Source organism: Anopheles arabiensis, chromosome 2 (genome assembly GCF_016920715.1).
Source record: "Anopheles arabiensis isolate DONGOLA chromosome 2, AaraD3, whole genome shotgun sequence".
NCBI classification, from domain to species: Eukaryota; Metazoa; Arthropoda; class Insecta; order Diptera; family Culicidae; genus Anopheles; species Anopheles arabiensis.
In genome coordinates, this window is record NC_053517.1 from 81,777,910 (window position 1) to 81,795,470 (window position 17,561).

Below are 17,561 nucleotides of genomic sequence, written 5' to 3' on the forward strand. Positions count from 1 at the left end.
TTCAAATCGAAATTCTTTTCTATTTTTTATGGTTCATAGAAAAAATCTTAAAAATGTATGCAAGACTTGTAATACATAGTTCTCACAACTACTAGAGCCATTTTGCTGTGAAAATGTTGTAAAGTACTGAAAAAAAAGTTTTTAAAATTTTGTTTTTTTTTCAATCCATTTCAACTTTGAACAGCTATAACATGAATACGGTAGCGAGTTGAACCAATCTATGCACAGCTATAGAAACTGCATTAGTTTATTCCTTTTTTTTACAATATTGAATCAATATTGGATTACGCAGTCAAAAGTTATAAACCTCCAAAGTCACGGTTACCCGGGTAGCCGGTTGCCTAGAATAGGGTTAAAGGCATTCTTTCCTCTTCAGTGTCACACTGCCACACTAAAATATGTATGCTATGATGTGAAAATTTCAATTTAATCAATAATTTACGAATCTGACCCATAATCATTATTGTACGCAATAATTAATTAAATAAATATCAAATCATCATCTCAGCTGATAATCGAACTACAAACTTAATAAAAATATTCAAAATCATTAAAACTAAAAGTAATAAATATTACATCGGTCAGTATCATTCACGCGATCAACCCTGATGCTGCACTTCCGATGGAACCGGTTTCAAGCGATACCATGATGATCAAGAAACGCTTCATGTTAACCCTTACGGCAAAGTTTCGATCTGTTCGTTCAAATTATTACATAGTTGAGCGATATTTGAAACGACTTGATTCACAAATGTCAGTATTAAATAAAAAAAAGTCAGTAAAAGAACAAAATTGTGCTAAACATTTTGTTAGTGCTATGTTCATAAACGCATTAAGCCAAATAGAATACGATCATCCCTTGCACTGCCTCAATTTCCCATTTGAACACCATTAACAGATCCCACCCGGTCCCGTGTGTCTTCCCGATCCCCTAACGACATCCTAATCGTCCCGGTCCTGTCTGACCGGCAGCATAAAGAAATCGCCCGCGTGTTGCCGCCCGCAACTCATCAAAAGCCGTTACTTCAAAAAGCAGAGAAAAAGGTGTGCCCCGTCTATGCTGCAACAGACCGAAACAAGCATAACAACGCATGTATGTAGCGAGGCAAACAAAAGCCCCGCACGCACGCACACACGGACACGGAGCAATTAGCGTCGGTGTGGTGGTGTTGGTGCAATCGATCCGGGCAGCGGCAGTGTGTGGCAGCGCATACCACACCACGCCATACGCCCTGAACGCACAAAGTGAGCTGCGGTCGCAACGCTGTGGTGTGTCTTTCTGGTGACAGCTCGCGTTTGGGACGGTTTTCTTCGCGTTAGTTGAGATAAAAAGTGAGTAAAACAATGGTAGGAAGGTGTATTAAGTAGGAGAAAACGTGTTTCTTGCGAGTGTAACATAGAAAGGGGAAATAATTGTGTGTAAACCGTCATGGAAAGTTAGTACAGGAAGCGCACCTCGTGGTTTGTTCGATCACCACCTACCACGCCCTGTGGGAGAAAAGCTGTGCTTGAAAGTTAGCGAAAACAATACACCGCAAAGAACTGTGTGTGTGAAGCATGAAAGCAAAATGGCAACAATAATAAGCAAATAGAATGTAAATGTGGTTCTTCTGGAAGATTCCCGTTGCGTGCAACATTGATCCTCCTTGAATGGGAAAAGCGTGTGATCATCAGCAGCATACAACGCCCAACGTGTGTGTCAAAAGATGGCTTCATCCAACACGCGCCCTGTCTGCGCGCAACCGTTCGTCGCCTACCGCAAACGCGCGAGACGAGAAGGAAATCTTTTTTAAGTTCAAGAAGGTTAGGGGAGCGGATGATCATACGCACCCCGCGGTTCTTTTAATTAAATTCCGTGCCCTTAGTGACCAACCAACAAAACAGTGACGCATCGCACCGTAGACACGGGAAAGCTGCCGAACAAACGTGTCCGTCCGTCCGGCAGCAGCAGCAGCACACATTCTTGCACACTTGTGTGTTTGCGACAACGAGAAAAAAGAAGATAAAACTTTACGATATATCGATGTGTTGGTGTGGTGTTTGGTTAACCCAACACAACCACAAACAAACACACGCAAAGTGCGCCCTAACGTCAGTGGACGGCTTGTTTATATCGCGCGGTAGATGGGAGAGATGGTAGTAGGCGTTGGAAAGTTGTATCCAAAGTGTGTCGCTGGCTGGATATTTGTATTGTAGTGGTGGTTGGCAGTGAACAGGTGGCTCAATGGTCTAGGGGTATGATTCTCGCTTTGGGTGCGAGAGGTCCCGGGTTCAAATCCCGGTTGAGCCCAGATTTGTTTTTTGTTGTAGAGAGTGTATATCTTTTCCCTTTTGTGTAATATTTTACATTTCATATTTTTGCAGTTTTGAAGTGGGCACAACAGCGAAGAGATTCAATCAAAACAATTCAATTCTAAACCTTGCAATCGTTGCTTGTGATTCTTTATTGCACTTTAAATTTATTTAGTTTTTGAAAAGTTGTGAAATACTTAAACGATGAAACACTGTTTTTTAGATAAAACGGTAAAAGTAAAGATTCGCCCATGCATGCCGGCTTACTGGTTGTAGAGGCTAAAGAACTCGAGGGCTTAGGATAGTTTGTTATTGCTATTTCTCATACTTGTTGTATGAATATTTTGAAGTATTTATCTTAACACAAACAATTGAAATAACAGAAACGAGCAGCCACATTTTAAATCGGAAATAGTTTTAGTAAATTGTGCTCAATCAACATATTGCATACCTTCAGGCGCTTTGTATAGCCAGCGAGGTTTGATCGTTACTTTTATCGATACAGCTTTATTCAAACGGCAGATAAGAGATCGATTTTTGATTACATTCGTCTGAAAATCAAGCAATTTAAATAATTGATCACACATGTAAGCGCCGTTGCGATAGAATCATATCAAACACTGAAGTCGAATTTAAATTTCCCACATATTTCCATGATCGGTAGGGGCGGTTTCTGTCTACCAATAGAACTTCAATCAAAAAGCCACACCAGCAGTGAAAGCAAACATTCGATTGATTCGACAAATTTCACATTCCCTTTTTACACATCGCCTCTGTGTCACCCATCGTGTGTGGCCAATTTATCGATGCACATATTTAATTGTTTCGTTTTTCGTTTCCCCCCTTTCCTATGTAGCGTGTGCTCAAAGCCCCCTATTCCCAATCGGATCCTGTGGACGGTTTTGCGACCGGGCAGGTATGGTGTGTTAGGTTTACCATGTCCACCATCGAGGAGCGTACAGCGTACCTAGACAATCCGTACTTCAAAGGGCACATCTACGGGAACTTTAACCCGTTCTACGTGACCATCGCCGTCTGTACCGTGCTCGGCGTGTTCATCTTCGTGCTGAACATCGTGTGCGGCTGCTGCTCGAAGCACAAGCATTACTGGCAGGACAGACATACGGGTGAGTAGCCGACGAGGATGGTCCATTGCAGTGGCCAGTGTGCTTGCATGTTTTATCTCGGTGTGTTTATTTTGTTTTCTAGGCAATCGTTGGTTAGTGTCGTTTTGGTCGGCCACACCGCACAAGCAGCCGCCGCTCGATCTGACGGAGCTGAAGGACGCTAGCCACTTCCAGCCGGTCAATGTAAGTAAAGTTTAATGTTTAATTTTAGCGTCAAAATTTGTTTTAAGCGTTTGGAGCAACTCGGCGAAACCGGTCGCTCAACAGTTCCATCACAAAGGCCACCAATGCAATGGCATACCCGGCGAAAAGAAGGTACTGAAGCGATGCTAACTCACCCCAGCCAAGCGTTTCCTGTGCGATGATCCTTCGTCTCGCAATACCTTCCAGCTGATGCACGTAGATTGCACGCCAATAGTGCGCTAGCCCTGCCTGCTGCGCCGTGCCAACAAACTGGACCAGCTGGTCTGCGATCGGGCTGTATCGGAACACCGAAAAGCCATCCAGATGCTGGCGGACCGGCTGTTCGAGCGGGTAGTACGGTACCCGATACACGTCCGGGTTCACGTTCAGCAGCAGGTGCAGCAATAGTTGAGCGTTGCTGCACGGCATCAGCAGAGCGCAGCGACCGTTTTGCACGCTGTCCATGTGCTGGGCGTCCGTTTCGGGCACGATCAGCTGTCGGTGACGGTGCAGCTCGTGGTAGTAGCTGGCTGCATCCCGGTGTACCACCTCGAGCGGTACGGAGGTTCGCAGGAACTGTTCCACCGTCCGGAGGTGTGGTTCGTTGAGCGAAACCATGAACAGGGCGTGCAGTTTCCCCCAGTACGCTTCGGTCAGGGTGAAGAGGAGTACACTGCCGACGGTTAGTAGACGGCGCTCGGCGAGCGTGTAGCGTTGGGCTTGATCCCCAAACAGTAGCGTCAGCAGCAGAGCGTTGGGAAAGCGTTGCGCTTGCAGCCAGTTGAGCAGGAAGCTACCAGCGGCTAAGAGCCCACACATTAGCCACACGGGTCGGGTGAAGGGCAGAAGCAGAAAGTAGAACAGACCTCTTTTGGACACTTCCGGTAAAACGACACAATCGCCGCTAAAGCTCCCGAACGCCACGGGCTTTAGCGTGTCGCGGTACGTGTCGTGGATTTTGAGTGCAATTTCATAGCGCGTCGTATTCGGTTGCCTGTCAAACAGTGCCAGCGCGTTAATGTGCTTGGCAAAGGCGACAAAGAACCATCGATACACACCAGCAATGCCTTTCTGGCTAACGAGCAGGAAAGGGAATTCCATGCTCGTCTTTATCCTCACCGCGAGATGGTCAAGGTTTCGGTTCCGATCGTGCGTTAGCCATGAACGATGTTTCGCACCCGTGCCCGTCACAGCGTACAACCGGCTGGTGTTGTAATCGCACACCAGTGTGTCGATGATCCCCCGACGGTATCGCACTACCGCCCCGTTCCGTATGCCGAGCGGTGGAAAGGCACGGAAAACGTTAACCAAGCTGGCATGCGTTGGGCGATCGTTGATCGCTACGATGTAGTGGGCGGCCGGGTTCCAGTTTCGCCCGGCGGACACATTCTGCAGCAAGCGGTACAGATGTTTGCCCTCGATCAACGGTGCTACGATGAGGTAGACTGAGCAACGGTGCAGCTGAACGTTGCGGTGGACAGCGTTAAGAAAGACTCGGGGATAGCTGGAGAAGTGGCTTAGATAGCCGTCGACAACGGAGCTCCAGTAGGGATCGGTTGCGTGTGTGACGAGGCACAGCTCGTACTTGGCGGAAGGTGTTTCTATTTTATGTATACCCTTTGTGATGTTGATCAGTGTTTCGACTGCATTATTTGAAGCTCAACAAAGCTCCAAAAGCGATAGGTTAAGAAGTAAAAGGTAGAATATTTTCACACACATTTTGATCCGTTTACCTAGACACTAGGTGTGCACAGCCCAAAACGACTTTTTCAAGTGCTTTCTATCATCCATGGTAATGATCGTTCGCTTAATGCCTCATTCGCTGTAATTGGCTTTTAGCTTTAATTAAACTTTTCCGCAACCGCCCGCAAGCAATTAGCGCAAAGTGAGTGGCAATCTCCATCACAAACACGCCGGCCGACACACCGTGCCCCGCCAGCAGCAAATAGTGTAACGAAATCAAGTCACGCATCGTCAACGTCTTCCGGTAGCGGGTCGAACGGGACCGCAGCGAATGTATCCGCTTCACGTACAGCCCGTGCCAGCAGTTCCACAATCCGGCCTGTGCAATGCGCCCAGCAAACTGTGTCAACTGCACCCGAACGGGGGAAAACTTCGATACGCTCCATCCATTCATACGCCAGCCAACAAACTCCTGCAGGATGTAGTAGCGCACCGGAAATTCTTCCTCACTTTCGTTCAGTATTTCGTGCACCAGATGCTGCGCATTGCCACAGTCGAGCAGCAGCGCATGCTGACCGCGCCGTACGTTCGCCAGGTACGTGCGCTTGTCGCTGACCAATAGATTGTGGCGCAACTCTTCCGTGAGCAGCGTTGCGCGATCACGCTGCACACTGGGCAGCTCGAGCGTGATGCCGGACGCAGCAAACTGGCGGATCGTGGTCAGGTGTGGCTCGTTCAGGGAGCGGATAAACTCCGACAGCAGCCGGGCGGTGTAGGCTTCGCTGAGGAAAAACATTACCAGCACGGCGAAGAAGATGAGCCGCCGTTCAGCTCTTCCATAACTGTTCCGCGTGTCCTGGTCTCCGAACAGGATCGTTAGCAGGATGCTGTGGCCGAACCGTGCCGGACACCGGCAATTTAGCACGATCGTTGCACCGACGAGACAGCAGCACAGATACCATAGTGGAGCTGTGAACGGGAACAGCAGGTAGTGGATTAAACCGGCCTTTGGCTTTTCCGGCACCACCAGACAGTTGCCCGTGAAGGCGCCATCCGCCGCGATCGGTACACTGAGCGCGTTCGGTGCTTTAATGCCGAGCAGGATCTGATTGTCGGTCGTATCGAACGTTACGCGCACGTTGATGTGTGCGGCAAAGGCGTCAAAGAACTGCCGGTACACACCGGATACTGTGTCGCGCGTGTACATCAGGTACGGATACACTACCTTCTTCTCGATCACGAGCGGCAGCTGATGAAGGTTGCTGGTTCGATCTGCTAGAAGCTGGCGATAGTGTGGAGATCCAGGGCGGAAGGACTGTATGAATCCTCGCTCGATGCTGGCAACAATTGCGGAATCATTGGCTTCCCTGTTGGCCACCAGATGGATCACGTTGTGCATGCCCATGGTGTAGAATACTTTGAAGAGCGTTTTAAACTGATCCGGCCGCTCGATCCAGCCCGTCAGCAGAATGACGCGGGCGGGCGTGTTCCAGTTGCTGTTGCTGGAGATTGCTTTTAGCAGCAGGAATAGCTGCCTGGCCGATGCGTTCGGTTCGAATAGGAGATAGAGCGAGCATTTGGGTAGCTTGACGTCGGACATTTCGATCGATGTTAGTACTCGCGGATAAAGGGGGAACTCGTGCAGATAGGCCTGCAGGACATCGTTCCAGTGCGGATGGGTTGCGGATGTTGAAATGCACAGCTCCTGGCCGGCCGAGGGACGTTCGAGAAACTCGGCCCGAGTTGTAGCGTGTCGGAGGGTGATTAACACTGACTGAGACAGTGTGTCGTCGCTTTGTGCCTGGAGGAGGGCCATTGTGAGTAGCGCAAGGGCTGCAAACATCTTTCACGACTGTTGGGGTAAAACTCGGATCTTTATTCCGCAAAAGTCCCAATATAATATACTGCGTGCGCAATTGCTGTACAGAGTAGCAGTCAGATTTAATTCAATTAAATGGATCAAAATCCAATTTCTCCAATTGCCAATGATATTGCTTTTAGTGCCGGTCATTACAGATTCAACAATGTTGTAACGGCCGCTGGATTGTGTGTCTTGTGCAATTATACCACAACAAATGCTTTATTTCGATCGATCTGTTTTCGAAGACTTATTATATAAATTGCTCAGATATTTCCTGTCTCCAATATTTCCTTGAAGTAAGATTTCCTGTTTAAATTACTGGTGCAATTTCTGTTTAGCCTGCAATTGGTGGGTGAAATTTGAGTGCATGAATTGTGTTATTTGATTGGCTATGCTAAAAGCTCTCCAGAGACCCAACTAATGCACCTACGCACGATAGTCCCAGGGCGGACATAGGGCCTTAAAAATATTCTATATTTTTTTAATTTTTTTTAATTTATAATTTATATTGGCGATATTTTTAAGTAAATTAATTTACTGAAACGAAGGTAGCTACTGTGTTTAAATATAAAAAATAATACTTTTTTTCATTCATCAATTTGATAGATTTGATCATTTGAACTGGAGAAGTGTGTTAAATGTCATATGTGGAAAAATAAAATAAATGTTTCAATTTTATTTATTCCAAAACAAACACTTGTAGACCGCAAAACGTCTCATTTTTTCCCGCTCATTACACCGAATGTTGTGGACAGTTTAGTTTTATTGGCTGTAATTCGAGTGTTTATAAAAAATCTTAAAAAAAACTGCAGAAAACTTGTTTAAAGTTAAGATATCTCGATTATTTTTATCCTACCATCTCCAGTAGGTGAAATTTATCATGTTATTGAATCAATAGTTTGTTAATACTTGCTAAAAATTGAAGCTGCCACTAGCTGCCCTTCTTGAAGTTGTAAACGTTTTAAATAAAAACAGTTTTTCCATGTTTTTATAATCTCTTTCCCTTGCGATGCATGTGTGGGAGTCAAAATGAGCTGATCGAATCGTTTCTTACCACGAATCTGCTTCATGTAGGGGAAAGCGGAGCAAAATGGACATGTTAAGGATTTTGGTCTGTATCTTATTGGTTAGACTACTTTACACTGATATTTTGATGGCAATCGATACTTCAACGTCTTATTCATGAAAAACAATCGGAAGTTTACGCAATAATAACTAACATAAGCGTTTAAAATGAATTTTAAAAATCAACGTCAAAAGTCGTGAAAATGTATTGTGCGGGGTACAATGGTCTTGCTATGGGGCAAAATGGTCTTACACGAAATGGCAAAACACATCAAAACAAAGGGGCAAAATGGATCGCAAAATTGGCCTTTAGGCTTTGGTTTAAGCTCTTGCCTCTTGGTAGAATTGTGAAAGTAGAGATTTAAGTTTAGTATTTAAGTGTTTTGTTGAATAATTTAGTACACTGCTACATATTTCAATAATTCACGTGTTGTCAGTAATTTTTCTTGTCGATATAGTATACCTACAGCACAATTTAATGCATGTACAGGCGTCCCCCGAGTTTCGACCCCCTCGAGAAACGACGATATTGATTTTTACAGTTATAAGTTGTAATTAAGAAGAAATTGATGTATTTTTTGAATTTCTGTGCTGATCACCGTTACACACACAATTTCAAAGATTCCACAACTACCCATTCTTGAATATCAATATCGTGTAAACGGCTTTTGGAGTAAAATAATACATTATCAAACGTTATTTTAATAAATTACACAATGTAATATATTCCGACTCTTCAACTTCGGTTATAAACTCCATTTTCACAGATATTCGACATACGACTATTTCGTCCTACGCCTTGCTTTGAGACATTTTTTCGATCCCAAATATAGTCGCATCTTGGGGGACACCTGTAAAGCTAGTATATTGTAGCGACCTTAGCTTATACCACAGACTCATCATGCTGGTCCTGTCAAAACATACCGACCATTTTGCCCCAAGTGAAACATTTAAAAAACTTCAACTTTAAAAACTTTACATTACATTAAAATGGTTATTTTTTTCACGTAAATCATAGATAAATATCATGTGCTTGGATACACATTCATTTTTTCTCTAATTACGTGTTAAATTCTTACCAAAGCTTAATTTCGAGACGGTGAAAATGACATCGTTTCTAGCAAACACTTTATTTGATAATTTATTCAATTATTTTGAAATCTTAGGTTATGAAACGTTCATGCTGGGCCTTAAATATTATATTTGTTGTTTTAAAGTCATTAGAAGTCATTATAAACGTGTTAATTTACCAAAAATGCAGGTGACCATTTCGCCCCAACCAGATATTTTGCCCCAGGTTCCCCTACACTTATTTTGCATTGCTTCGAGCGTTCAAATTTAATAACAGTATAATAATTTACTACACTTTTCGATTGCAAGTGTTGGTACAGTGCACAAAATAACACACTAAAAGCACACACACACATAGGCAAACGATACATAAAAATCATGGAAAAATCATCAATGTCCACCCACTGCTCTGAGGGGAACCACTGTGGGACGCGCCCTCTTACACCGCCGTACACACCCCATCATCACCTCCACCCCGAACACGATCGCGGCACTCCCATAGCCCACCGTCAGCACGTACTGGAGCGATATCAAATCACCCATCAGCAACGTTTCCCGCTGGGACAGTTCCTTCCTGGCCACATTTCTCAACTTCTGTACGTACTGCTCGCGCCAATACTCCCACAGCCCCGCCTGCCCAATCCATCCAATAAACTCCACCAACTCCCCGGCAATCGAGCTAAACTTCGACACGGAAAACCCATTCATCCGCCAGCCGACCATCTCGCCCAGGATGTAGTACGGCACCCGGAACACACGCGTGTCGCGCATCTCCTTGTGCAGCATGTACTCCGCGTTGCCACACTGCAGCAGAAAAGCGTTCCGTCCCGCCCGCATATTGCGATAGTACTCGGGCTCATCGAGCACTTCCAGATTGCGGTGCAGCTGCTCGTACCCCTCAATGTCCTCGTAGTGCAGCACACCGATCGGAACGTCGGACGCACCGAGCGCACGGAGCGTGCGGATGCGCGGTTGATTCAGCGACTCGATGAACGTGGACAGCAGCTTGGCGGAGTAGGCCTCGCTGAAGAAAAACATGAGCACGATCGCGAGAAAGATGAGCCGCCGCTCGGGGAGAGAGTAGCGCTCATCCGCCGCTTGATCGCCGAACAGCACCGTCAGGAGGATGTTGTGCTGGAAGCGGTGCGACCAGCGCCAGTTCAGCAGGAAGATAGCAGCAAGAAAGCAACAGCACAGATACCAAACGGGCGACGAGAAGGGCGACAGGAGAAAGTGTACCAGCCCTTCCTTCGGTCGTTCCGGCACGATCACACAGTTGCCGGTGAAGCTGCCGATCGCGTACGGTTGCGTGAGCGTTTCCCGGTTGTGTATCGTCATCACGATCTGCACGTTCCGATCGCCAAACACAACCCGCGCCTTGTACTGTCGGGCGAAGGCGGTGAAAAACTTGTAGTAAACCCCCTCGATCCGCGATCGATCGTGAATGAAGAAAGGAAATTCGGCTCTCCGAGCCACCACGATCGGTTCACTTTGCTGCAGTCCCAGGGAACTATGGTTCGCCAGCAGCTCACCCACATCGGACACATCCATCACGTAGTCGATCGTCCGCTGGCGACAGTTGGCCACCATGGTGAAGGTGCGGTTATGCTCCGGGACACTCATCAGCACCAGCCCGTGCCGTACGCCCATCAGGTCAAAGTTTTCAAACTGATTAAATATTTCGCGCGTATGCGAACGCGCATTGATGAGCACGGCAAACCGGGCGGACGGATTCCAGTTGCCGTTCGTTGAGAGGAACTGGATGCGCAGGAACACTTGGCGCGCGTGGGACGTTGGCTCGAAGAGGAGATAGAGCGAACAGCGGTGCAGTTGGATGCTGTCATCCAGCTTGGTGCGTGTCAGTACACGGGGTAGCAGTGGGAAGTGGTGTAGATAACGCTCCAGTAAGTCGTTCCAGTAGGGGTCGTTTTCGGGCGGTGGTGCAATGCACAGCTCCTGTTCGGCGGCTGGCCGTTCCAGCGCTGTTCCTGGGTGTGCCGTAAGGTAGGCCAGTGATGCGAGGGCTGCATCCGCACTCGGGGAACTGTCTGCCGCCAGCAGGCCGAAGCGGACGAGCAGGAGGGCCCAATCGAACGGTGGTGGAACCATTGCGAAGGTTCGTAGCTTACTGTCGCTGAACTGAGCTGATAGTGTCCCCAAAACTCCCCCCCCCCCATATTACCCAGTGGCTTCTCGGGGGTCTCATCGCGCCGTGTGCACTATCGAAGAGGCGAAAATTGGCCACCAGGGGAATGGATAGAATCGAAATTGATGCACTACGGTTAAGCAAACAAAAGCGCGAGAGCTCTCCTTACATTGGAGGGAGTGGTGTTTCCCTTGTGGCGATAAGTTTACCAATGAAATATAGAGTTACAATTTAATTGTTCTTTTCGCCCCAAATTGTAGGCCTACTTAATGCGAGCCCGATGCAATTTAATGCGCTTTTGCCCCTTTATCAAGCTCAACTCGAATTTCCCGTTCGGCTGGGTAAATCTGGACCCGGGTGAAGTGGATGGAATTGGTGGGCTGTGTTGGCCCACCTAGTCGCAAATCTCGTCCCCGGCACTGTTGTGAACTAACAATTAAATGCGGACGGGGGAGGAAAACATTATTTAATTAAAATTCTCATCTTGTTTCTCTCTCTCTCCCATCCGTTGGCAGACCCCAGGTGATGTTGTTGTTAATTTTAGTGTGTAAGATACAGGGTTTCCAAGGGTTTTTGGTTGTTTTCCGAACATATTTGGTTGCTTCCCATATTTTTAGGTGTTTTTTTATTTTTATTTTTATAGAGACTTTGAGCCGATTGGCCTCATTTGCTTCTTTTAATCGGTGGATTAATTCTAAAACTTAATATATAACTTAAACTTAATATATATAATATAATAATACAACTTGGGCCGGTCTGGTGGTACAGTCGTCAACTCGAACGACTAAACAACATGCCCGTCATGGCTTTCAAGCCCCGAATAGACCGTGCCCCCATACGTGTAGGACTTGACTATCCTGCTATGGTAACAATAAGTCATTGAAAGCCAAGCTCACTTCACTAGTGGGGTATAAGCAGGCCTTACCTGGCAGCGGTTGTTGTGCCAAAAGAAGAAGAATATATAACAATCTTCTTTGTGACTTGCAAATACCTTATACCGGGTATTCTCGGTTTCCTTAAAATTATCTGTTCATTTTATTTAGAATTTTTGTCTGTTTTACATGTGGCTATGGTTAGAGTTGTTTATAAAGGATAGTAATACGAAGGAATTTTAAAAGTTTACGCTGACAATCGATGTCTGGTGAGATGGTGTCGATGTTGTGGTCCAATTTGCGGGCGATGCGTTCCGCAGTATATCCATGGCATTTGGTTAAGATGTGGCGAACGGTGATGTCAACGCACCGTACTGCATAGTGGTACCGGAAACTGCATAGTGATGGATTTTTTAATAAAATGGTTTGAGTGAGTCGGGTTTGTCCTATCCGGAGTCGTGATAGGATTCTCTGGTCTTGGTGTGATGGATGGTCTTTCCATAGTAGTGTTGTGGTCTCAGGAAAGAGCGGCCGCTGCTAATCGAATAGCCATGACCAGGAATCCAGCAGAATGTAACTTGGGGAGAATTCGGTGTATTGCAGAGTCGTTGGATGTTCGGGTCGCGGGTGGTTCTAGATTCAAGTGCTTGAAGGACACTTGCACTGTCTGTGAAAATCACGTTGGGTTTGTCTCTGCGTAGACCTTCGTCAGCTTCAATAACCAGGGCTATTGCTGCTGCGGTGAAGATTGAGGTATGGTCTGGTAGTCGGATGGAGCTATTGTCGATGCTGGAGTAGATTCCACAGCCAGTGGAACCGTTTTGTACTGATCCGTTAGTAAAGATGAGATGATGGTCATGGTATTTCAGCAAAATGACGGTTAGCAATGACACTATTGAAACCAGCCTGAAGCAGGTCCAGTCTTTGTGGTGGGCGGCAGTACCAGGGGCGACTACCGATTTGGATGAGTTTGGTGATTGAGGAGAGTGTTTGTTCTGTGAACGTGGTGAATTCGGCGTTTGCCCTTTGTATAAGGGCATCGGCCTTGATGTTTTTCTCTATCATTCGGCCTGCAGCTGCTACTATCTTGTCGGTTATGATTTGATAGGGAAACTATTTCGATGCCGTAGAGTAGTTTTGGGAGAAGCCAGCTATTGATGATTTGAAGTTGTGTTTGGCGGAAGGCGCGATGTTGACCGGTTCCATTCTACCAATACATTGTGGGAACGTACCACAAATCAACGGGATACGACGAATACAGGGTTTTGTGATAGAACTCAATACTGCGGGACACTTTGACGAATCGCCGTGAGTCAATCGCAAGACTGTGGAACGTTCCGTGAAAACGTTGACGATACCGGGAGCTGCGGATTTGTATCGCAAGACTGCCGCACACTTTTTCGAGCACAGCTAGGACCTTTTATTTTCAAAAATTTTGGGCCCACTGTTCGGGTTTTGAAAAAGCAAACAAATGGCTTTTCATTTTTGTGAATTAATTGTCGAATTAAAAAGCGTGAGATTAACCCAACAAATTATGCAAACAATTCACTACATCGTGGGACACCCTGTACCGCTCTCCCAAATACACTGTAACGTTTGGTGATTTGGTGACAGGGTGAGAAAGAGGAGATGCAATTGCGGCCCATTTTGTGTGTGCCGATAGGTTGTTGGATGATGCGATCGGCCAAACTACTGCATCACGGCATCAAGGGAAAGGGGAAAACCAGGACTGGGGACCAGGAAAATTGGCCAATGGCTTTTTGCAAGCGTTAAAAGGAGGACAATGCCTGCAACGCCACTATGAGCCGTTTAAAATCTGTGACCCTTTATATTAGCGTGCTCGGGTTGATGGTGGTCACAAATGGAGCAGAGAGAAACAGCACGTGGGAGAGAAGAAGGGAAAGGGGTGTGAAAACAGCATATCGATTGGCTTTGTGTCGGGCCCGTTTGGCTGTTTGGGATGCGCTAATGTTTTGCAAGTCACCACGCCTGTTTTTTGGTCACTATTCAATTACGGAAACTCGTTCTCATCTCTACGTCGGCTTCCGCAAAAGTGTGAAAAGCGGAAAAGTGGATGACATTCGACAGTACAAATGTAGGGGAAGCTGGGTAAAACGAACACACTATGGGAATGATGAACTCTTTATTTTAAGGATATCAGTGATTATGATATACAGAGATTCCTCGACATACGCTATTAATGCGGGCCGGAGGCAACAGCGTATCTCGAACATTAGCGTAAGTCGAATTTCGAGATTTTAAGTAAAATTATAGCTTATTTTTGTCTAAATTTGCTAGAAGTCGTAGGTTTTATCCACTAAATGAGTGAATCGATGCGATTTCAACCGAATACTTCCAATTCGGTACAAATCTTTGTAATTCGTTCGAATGAGAGCTCATTTGGAATTCAACAATTGATGTGCCAAATCAGTACAATAAGCGCCAAGAACTGTGAAATTTTGAAAATCGCGTATAGCGTACAGCGGGAAATATCTGAATCTCAACAATGAAGCATCCGATCTGAAGATTTATGTCCAATTAATAAAATTTGGTAACATAACAAACAATTATGTGCTGGCTTGTGTATGTTAAGTTCTAAACTCTGGATGAGGAGATGTCACGATTATGAAGCCCACAACTGGGTAAAGACTGAAAAGTAAAATTCAGTACAACAAATCGTATACTCTGGTCGTTTAGACATCATTGCACCAAAGTGGGCAAAACGGTTACTCTGGCTTGGGGAAAAGATGGACACAGACTTTAGCTATTTTCATTCTGCCACCAGTTGGAGAGTGAAAAACGCCAGAAAAATTACTTAAATAAGATCACAAGAAAGTCATGAACTATTCAGCAGTTGGAGAACACGTTGAAATCTTCGAGTTTGAGGCTGTCACAAATTATGTTGTTCCTGCAAGATGCTGATCAGGCAACTGACGTTCAAACGTTCAATCGTGCCACGACTTGGATCACTTGCTTCCGCGTACAATCAACAATAAGCAGATACGACATCCTTCAGGGATAAGAATTAAGATATTTAGCCACTTTCCAAAACTCGATTGAATTCGGGAACGATTGTAGCGGTTGTCAAAATGACATAAAATTGTGGTTTCCTTTGATCTAGTTTGAACATTTTGCCATATTGTACGCATAACTGATCAGGATACTCATGAAATAAATTAAGGCAACCGTTGTATCTAGGTAACGGCAACTATCGTGCCCCGTCGATCGAGTTTGGGAAAGTGGCTGGTTCTCTAGGATTGCAAAGATCGACGTTTGAAAGTAGGACTAGGAAAAATGGCTGAAATTCTACAATTCTAACAACAGCCAAACATGCTAAGGTTGCGAATTTGAATAATTTTCTGAAGTGAAATCCTAAGCTGTCCTTCCGTAAGATAAGAGGACCATCTTATCATTGCATATCAAGTGTCCGTCTTGCCTTAACATCCCACAACTGCTCTAAAACAACCTTACAGGGTTTTCTAGGAGTTCTCATAACTGTGGGACACTGTATTGACTCTTTCTTATATGAAATGAACTTACTGTAAAGGGAATTGGACTCTCTAGCACCCTTGTTCGACAAATCCAATAGGAATTTAAAACGAGCCTGTCCAAAAAGGGTGCCATAGAGTTCAGTTTCCAACGTATGAAGTTCACTTCCAATGGGAAAGAGTCTGCGAAGTGTCCCACAAGAGTCTAGGAAGTGGTTCCCTATGAGAACCCCTGGAAAACCCTGTATATGTATGACGAAACATAATTTTTTAAAGAAACTTTCGAGTTATAACTCCTTTTCTGATGAAGAATGGATTAAATTATGGACTGCATTAATGGCATAATTGCTGTATTTATGCTTCTTTAAAATATATCTTAAGGTGTCCATCTTTACCTACTTTCCCTTAGGTTTTTAGTCTCTTCGAAATGAATTATCCAATTTTTGAAGCAAATTATTTCAAAAGATAAATTCTAACCATCATATGAGCATTGAAGTGATTGCACTTTTGCAACAAGCACTGTAAATAATCATTCTAACAAAATCATCATTAAATCACCACCAGCACGGTATGTGTGTGTGTGTGTGCCGATCGTGCCAATAATGGACGCAAATTTTCCGCACCAACAAAAGCGAACGTGTTGCTGCAAAAACACGCGAAACCCAGGGAGAGACCGAAATTGAAATTAATCCCATGCACACCGAAATAATACGGGGTGGGTGGGATGACAAAAACGCACCGATGCTGATGCCATCGCGTTCGGGAATATTGGGAATTTGGAGCGCATAAAGATGTGTGTGTATAATTGAACGAGTGACGCCGCTGGAAAGTGGAGCGAACGGAGCCTTTATCGTTCGATTGCACCGGGAGAAAAAGGAGGTACCCATAATGGCAATTGCTGCTAAATGCCCGACCAGAGTCAGGATTGATCGGATTCCGTTTTGCAGACGGAATAACTCCTTCCCGGATGGAATGGTTGCATCGATAGCATCGAACGAAGAAATATAAGCAGATGATGATATGCATAATGAAAGGCAGTTATGCACACACACACACACAGCTTGGGAGGACTTCTAGTTGAGCTAAAATGGGGGCTGAAGAGGAGGGTTGCATTATTGAAGCGTCTTTCTTTCCTCGATCGATTGTGGATGCGAACGATGGTGGATAATTCATGCAACGGCAAGGATATTATCGCACGGCTCGCTGCTGGCTCAAGCTGCTGAATGTAGTTGAGTGTAGAGGAAGAAGGTCTGCTTAAAAATAGATGCTGAACTGCAAGACTGAAGCTTTGGGCGGTATCGAGTTGTAAGTGCTTTTAATTTTGCAAATGTAGGGTAAATGACGTTTGATTAAATTTCTTCCGTCTTTTATCGGCATTGAGAAAGCGTTTGTGTTGATTTGAAAAGCTTCCTCTTACTGCAAAAGCCAACGCAGCTGCATTTCCGATGAGACATTGTCTCTTTTTTTAGTAGCAAATACCTTTTTTCTTTCTTAAGAACCCATTAATGTGTTAAACGGATTAAATAAATGCAAAAGCGTCACTAATCCAACCCCGTCTTTCGCTTCGTTTTTCTCACACACAGCCCGACGTCGAACGCCCGGTAGAGTATACCGTGCAGCACCACCGTCCCCAGTACCAGTATCCGCCCAGCCGTGGTGCTTCCCCGCAGGGCTACCATCACCACCACCAGCAGCAGCAGCATCACCGCGAGGAGTACGTCGAGCTGCAGAAGCGCGAAAGTGACATTTAAAAAGGCGGCGGCCAAAGAGACC

At 45.5% G+C, this 17,561-nt stretch overlaps 1 protein-coding gene and 1 non-coding gene across 2 annotated transcripts; both read left to right on the forward strand.

Moving 5' to 3' along the window:
- The first annotated feature begins 1,203 nt into the window (after positions 1-1,203).
- LOC120900870 lies at positions 1,204-17,561 on the forward strand. Its single transcript, XM_040308432.1, has 4 exons — positions 1,204-1,332; positions 3,149-3,419; positions 3,502-3,602; positions 17,372-17,561. Exons 2-4 carry the CDS (start codon positions 3,230-3,232, stop codon positions 17,537-17,539), a joined length of 459 nt encoding a protein of 152 aa, XP_040164366.1. The 5' UTR covers positions 1,204-1,332; positions 3,149-3,229; the 3' UTR covers positions 17,540-17,561.
- Positions 2,219-2,290, forward strand: Trnap-ugg. Its single transcript has one exon. It is a non-coding gene; the product is annotated as a tRNA-Pro (tRNA).

What these genes read in the sequence shown, in the direction of transcription:
- LOC120900870 (XM_040308432.1), top strand. Translation starts at nt 3,230, where the DNA reads ATGTCCACCATCGAGGAGCGTACAGCGTACCTAGACAATCCGTACTTC. An exon ending in CTGGCAGGACAGACATACGG is followed by an intron (nt 3,420 to 3,501) that starts GTGAGTAGCCGA and finishes TTTGTTTTCTAG; the next exon opens with GCAATCGTTGGTTAGTGTCG. An exon ending in GCCACTTCCAGCCGGTCAAT is followed by an intron (nt 3,603 to 17,371) that starts GTAAGTAAAGTT and finishes TCTCACACACAG; the next exon opens with CCCGACGTCGAACGCCCGGT.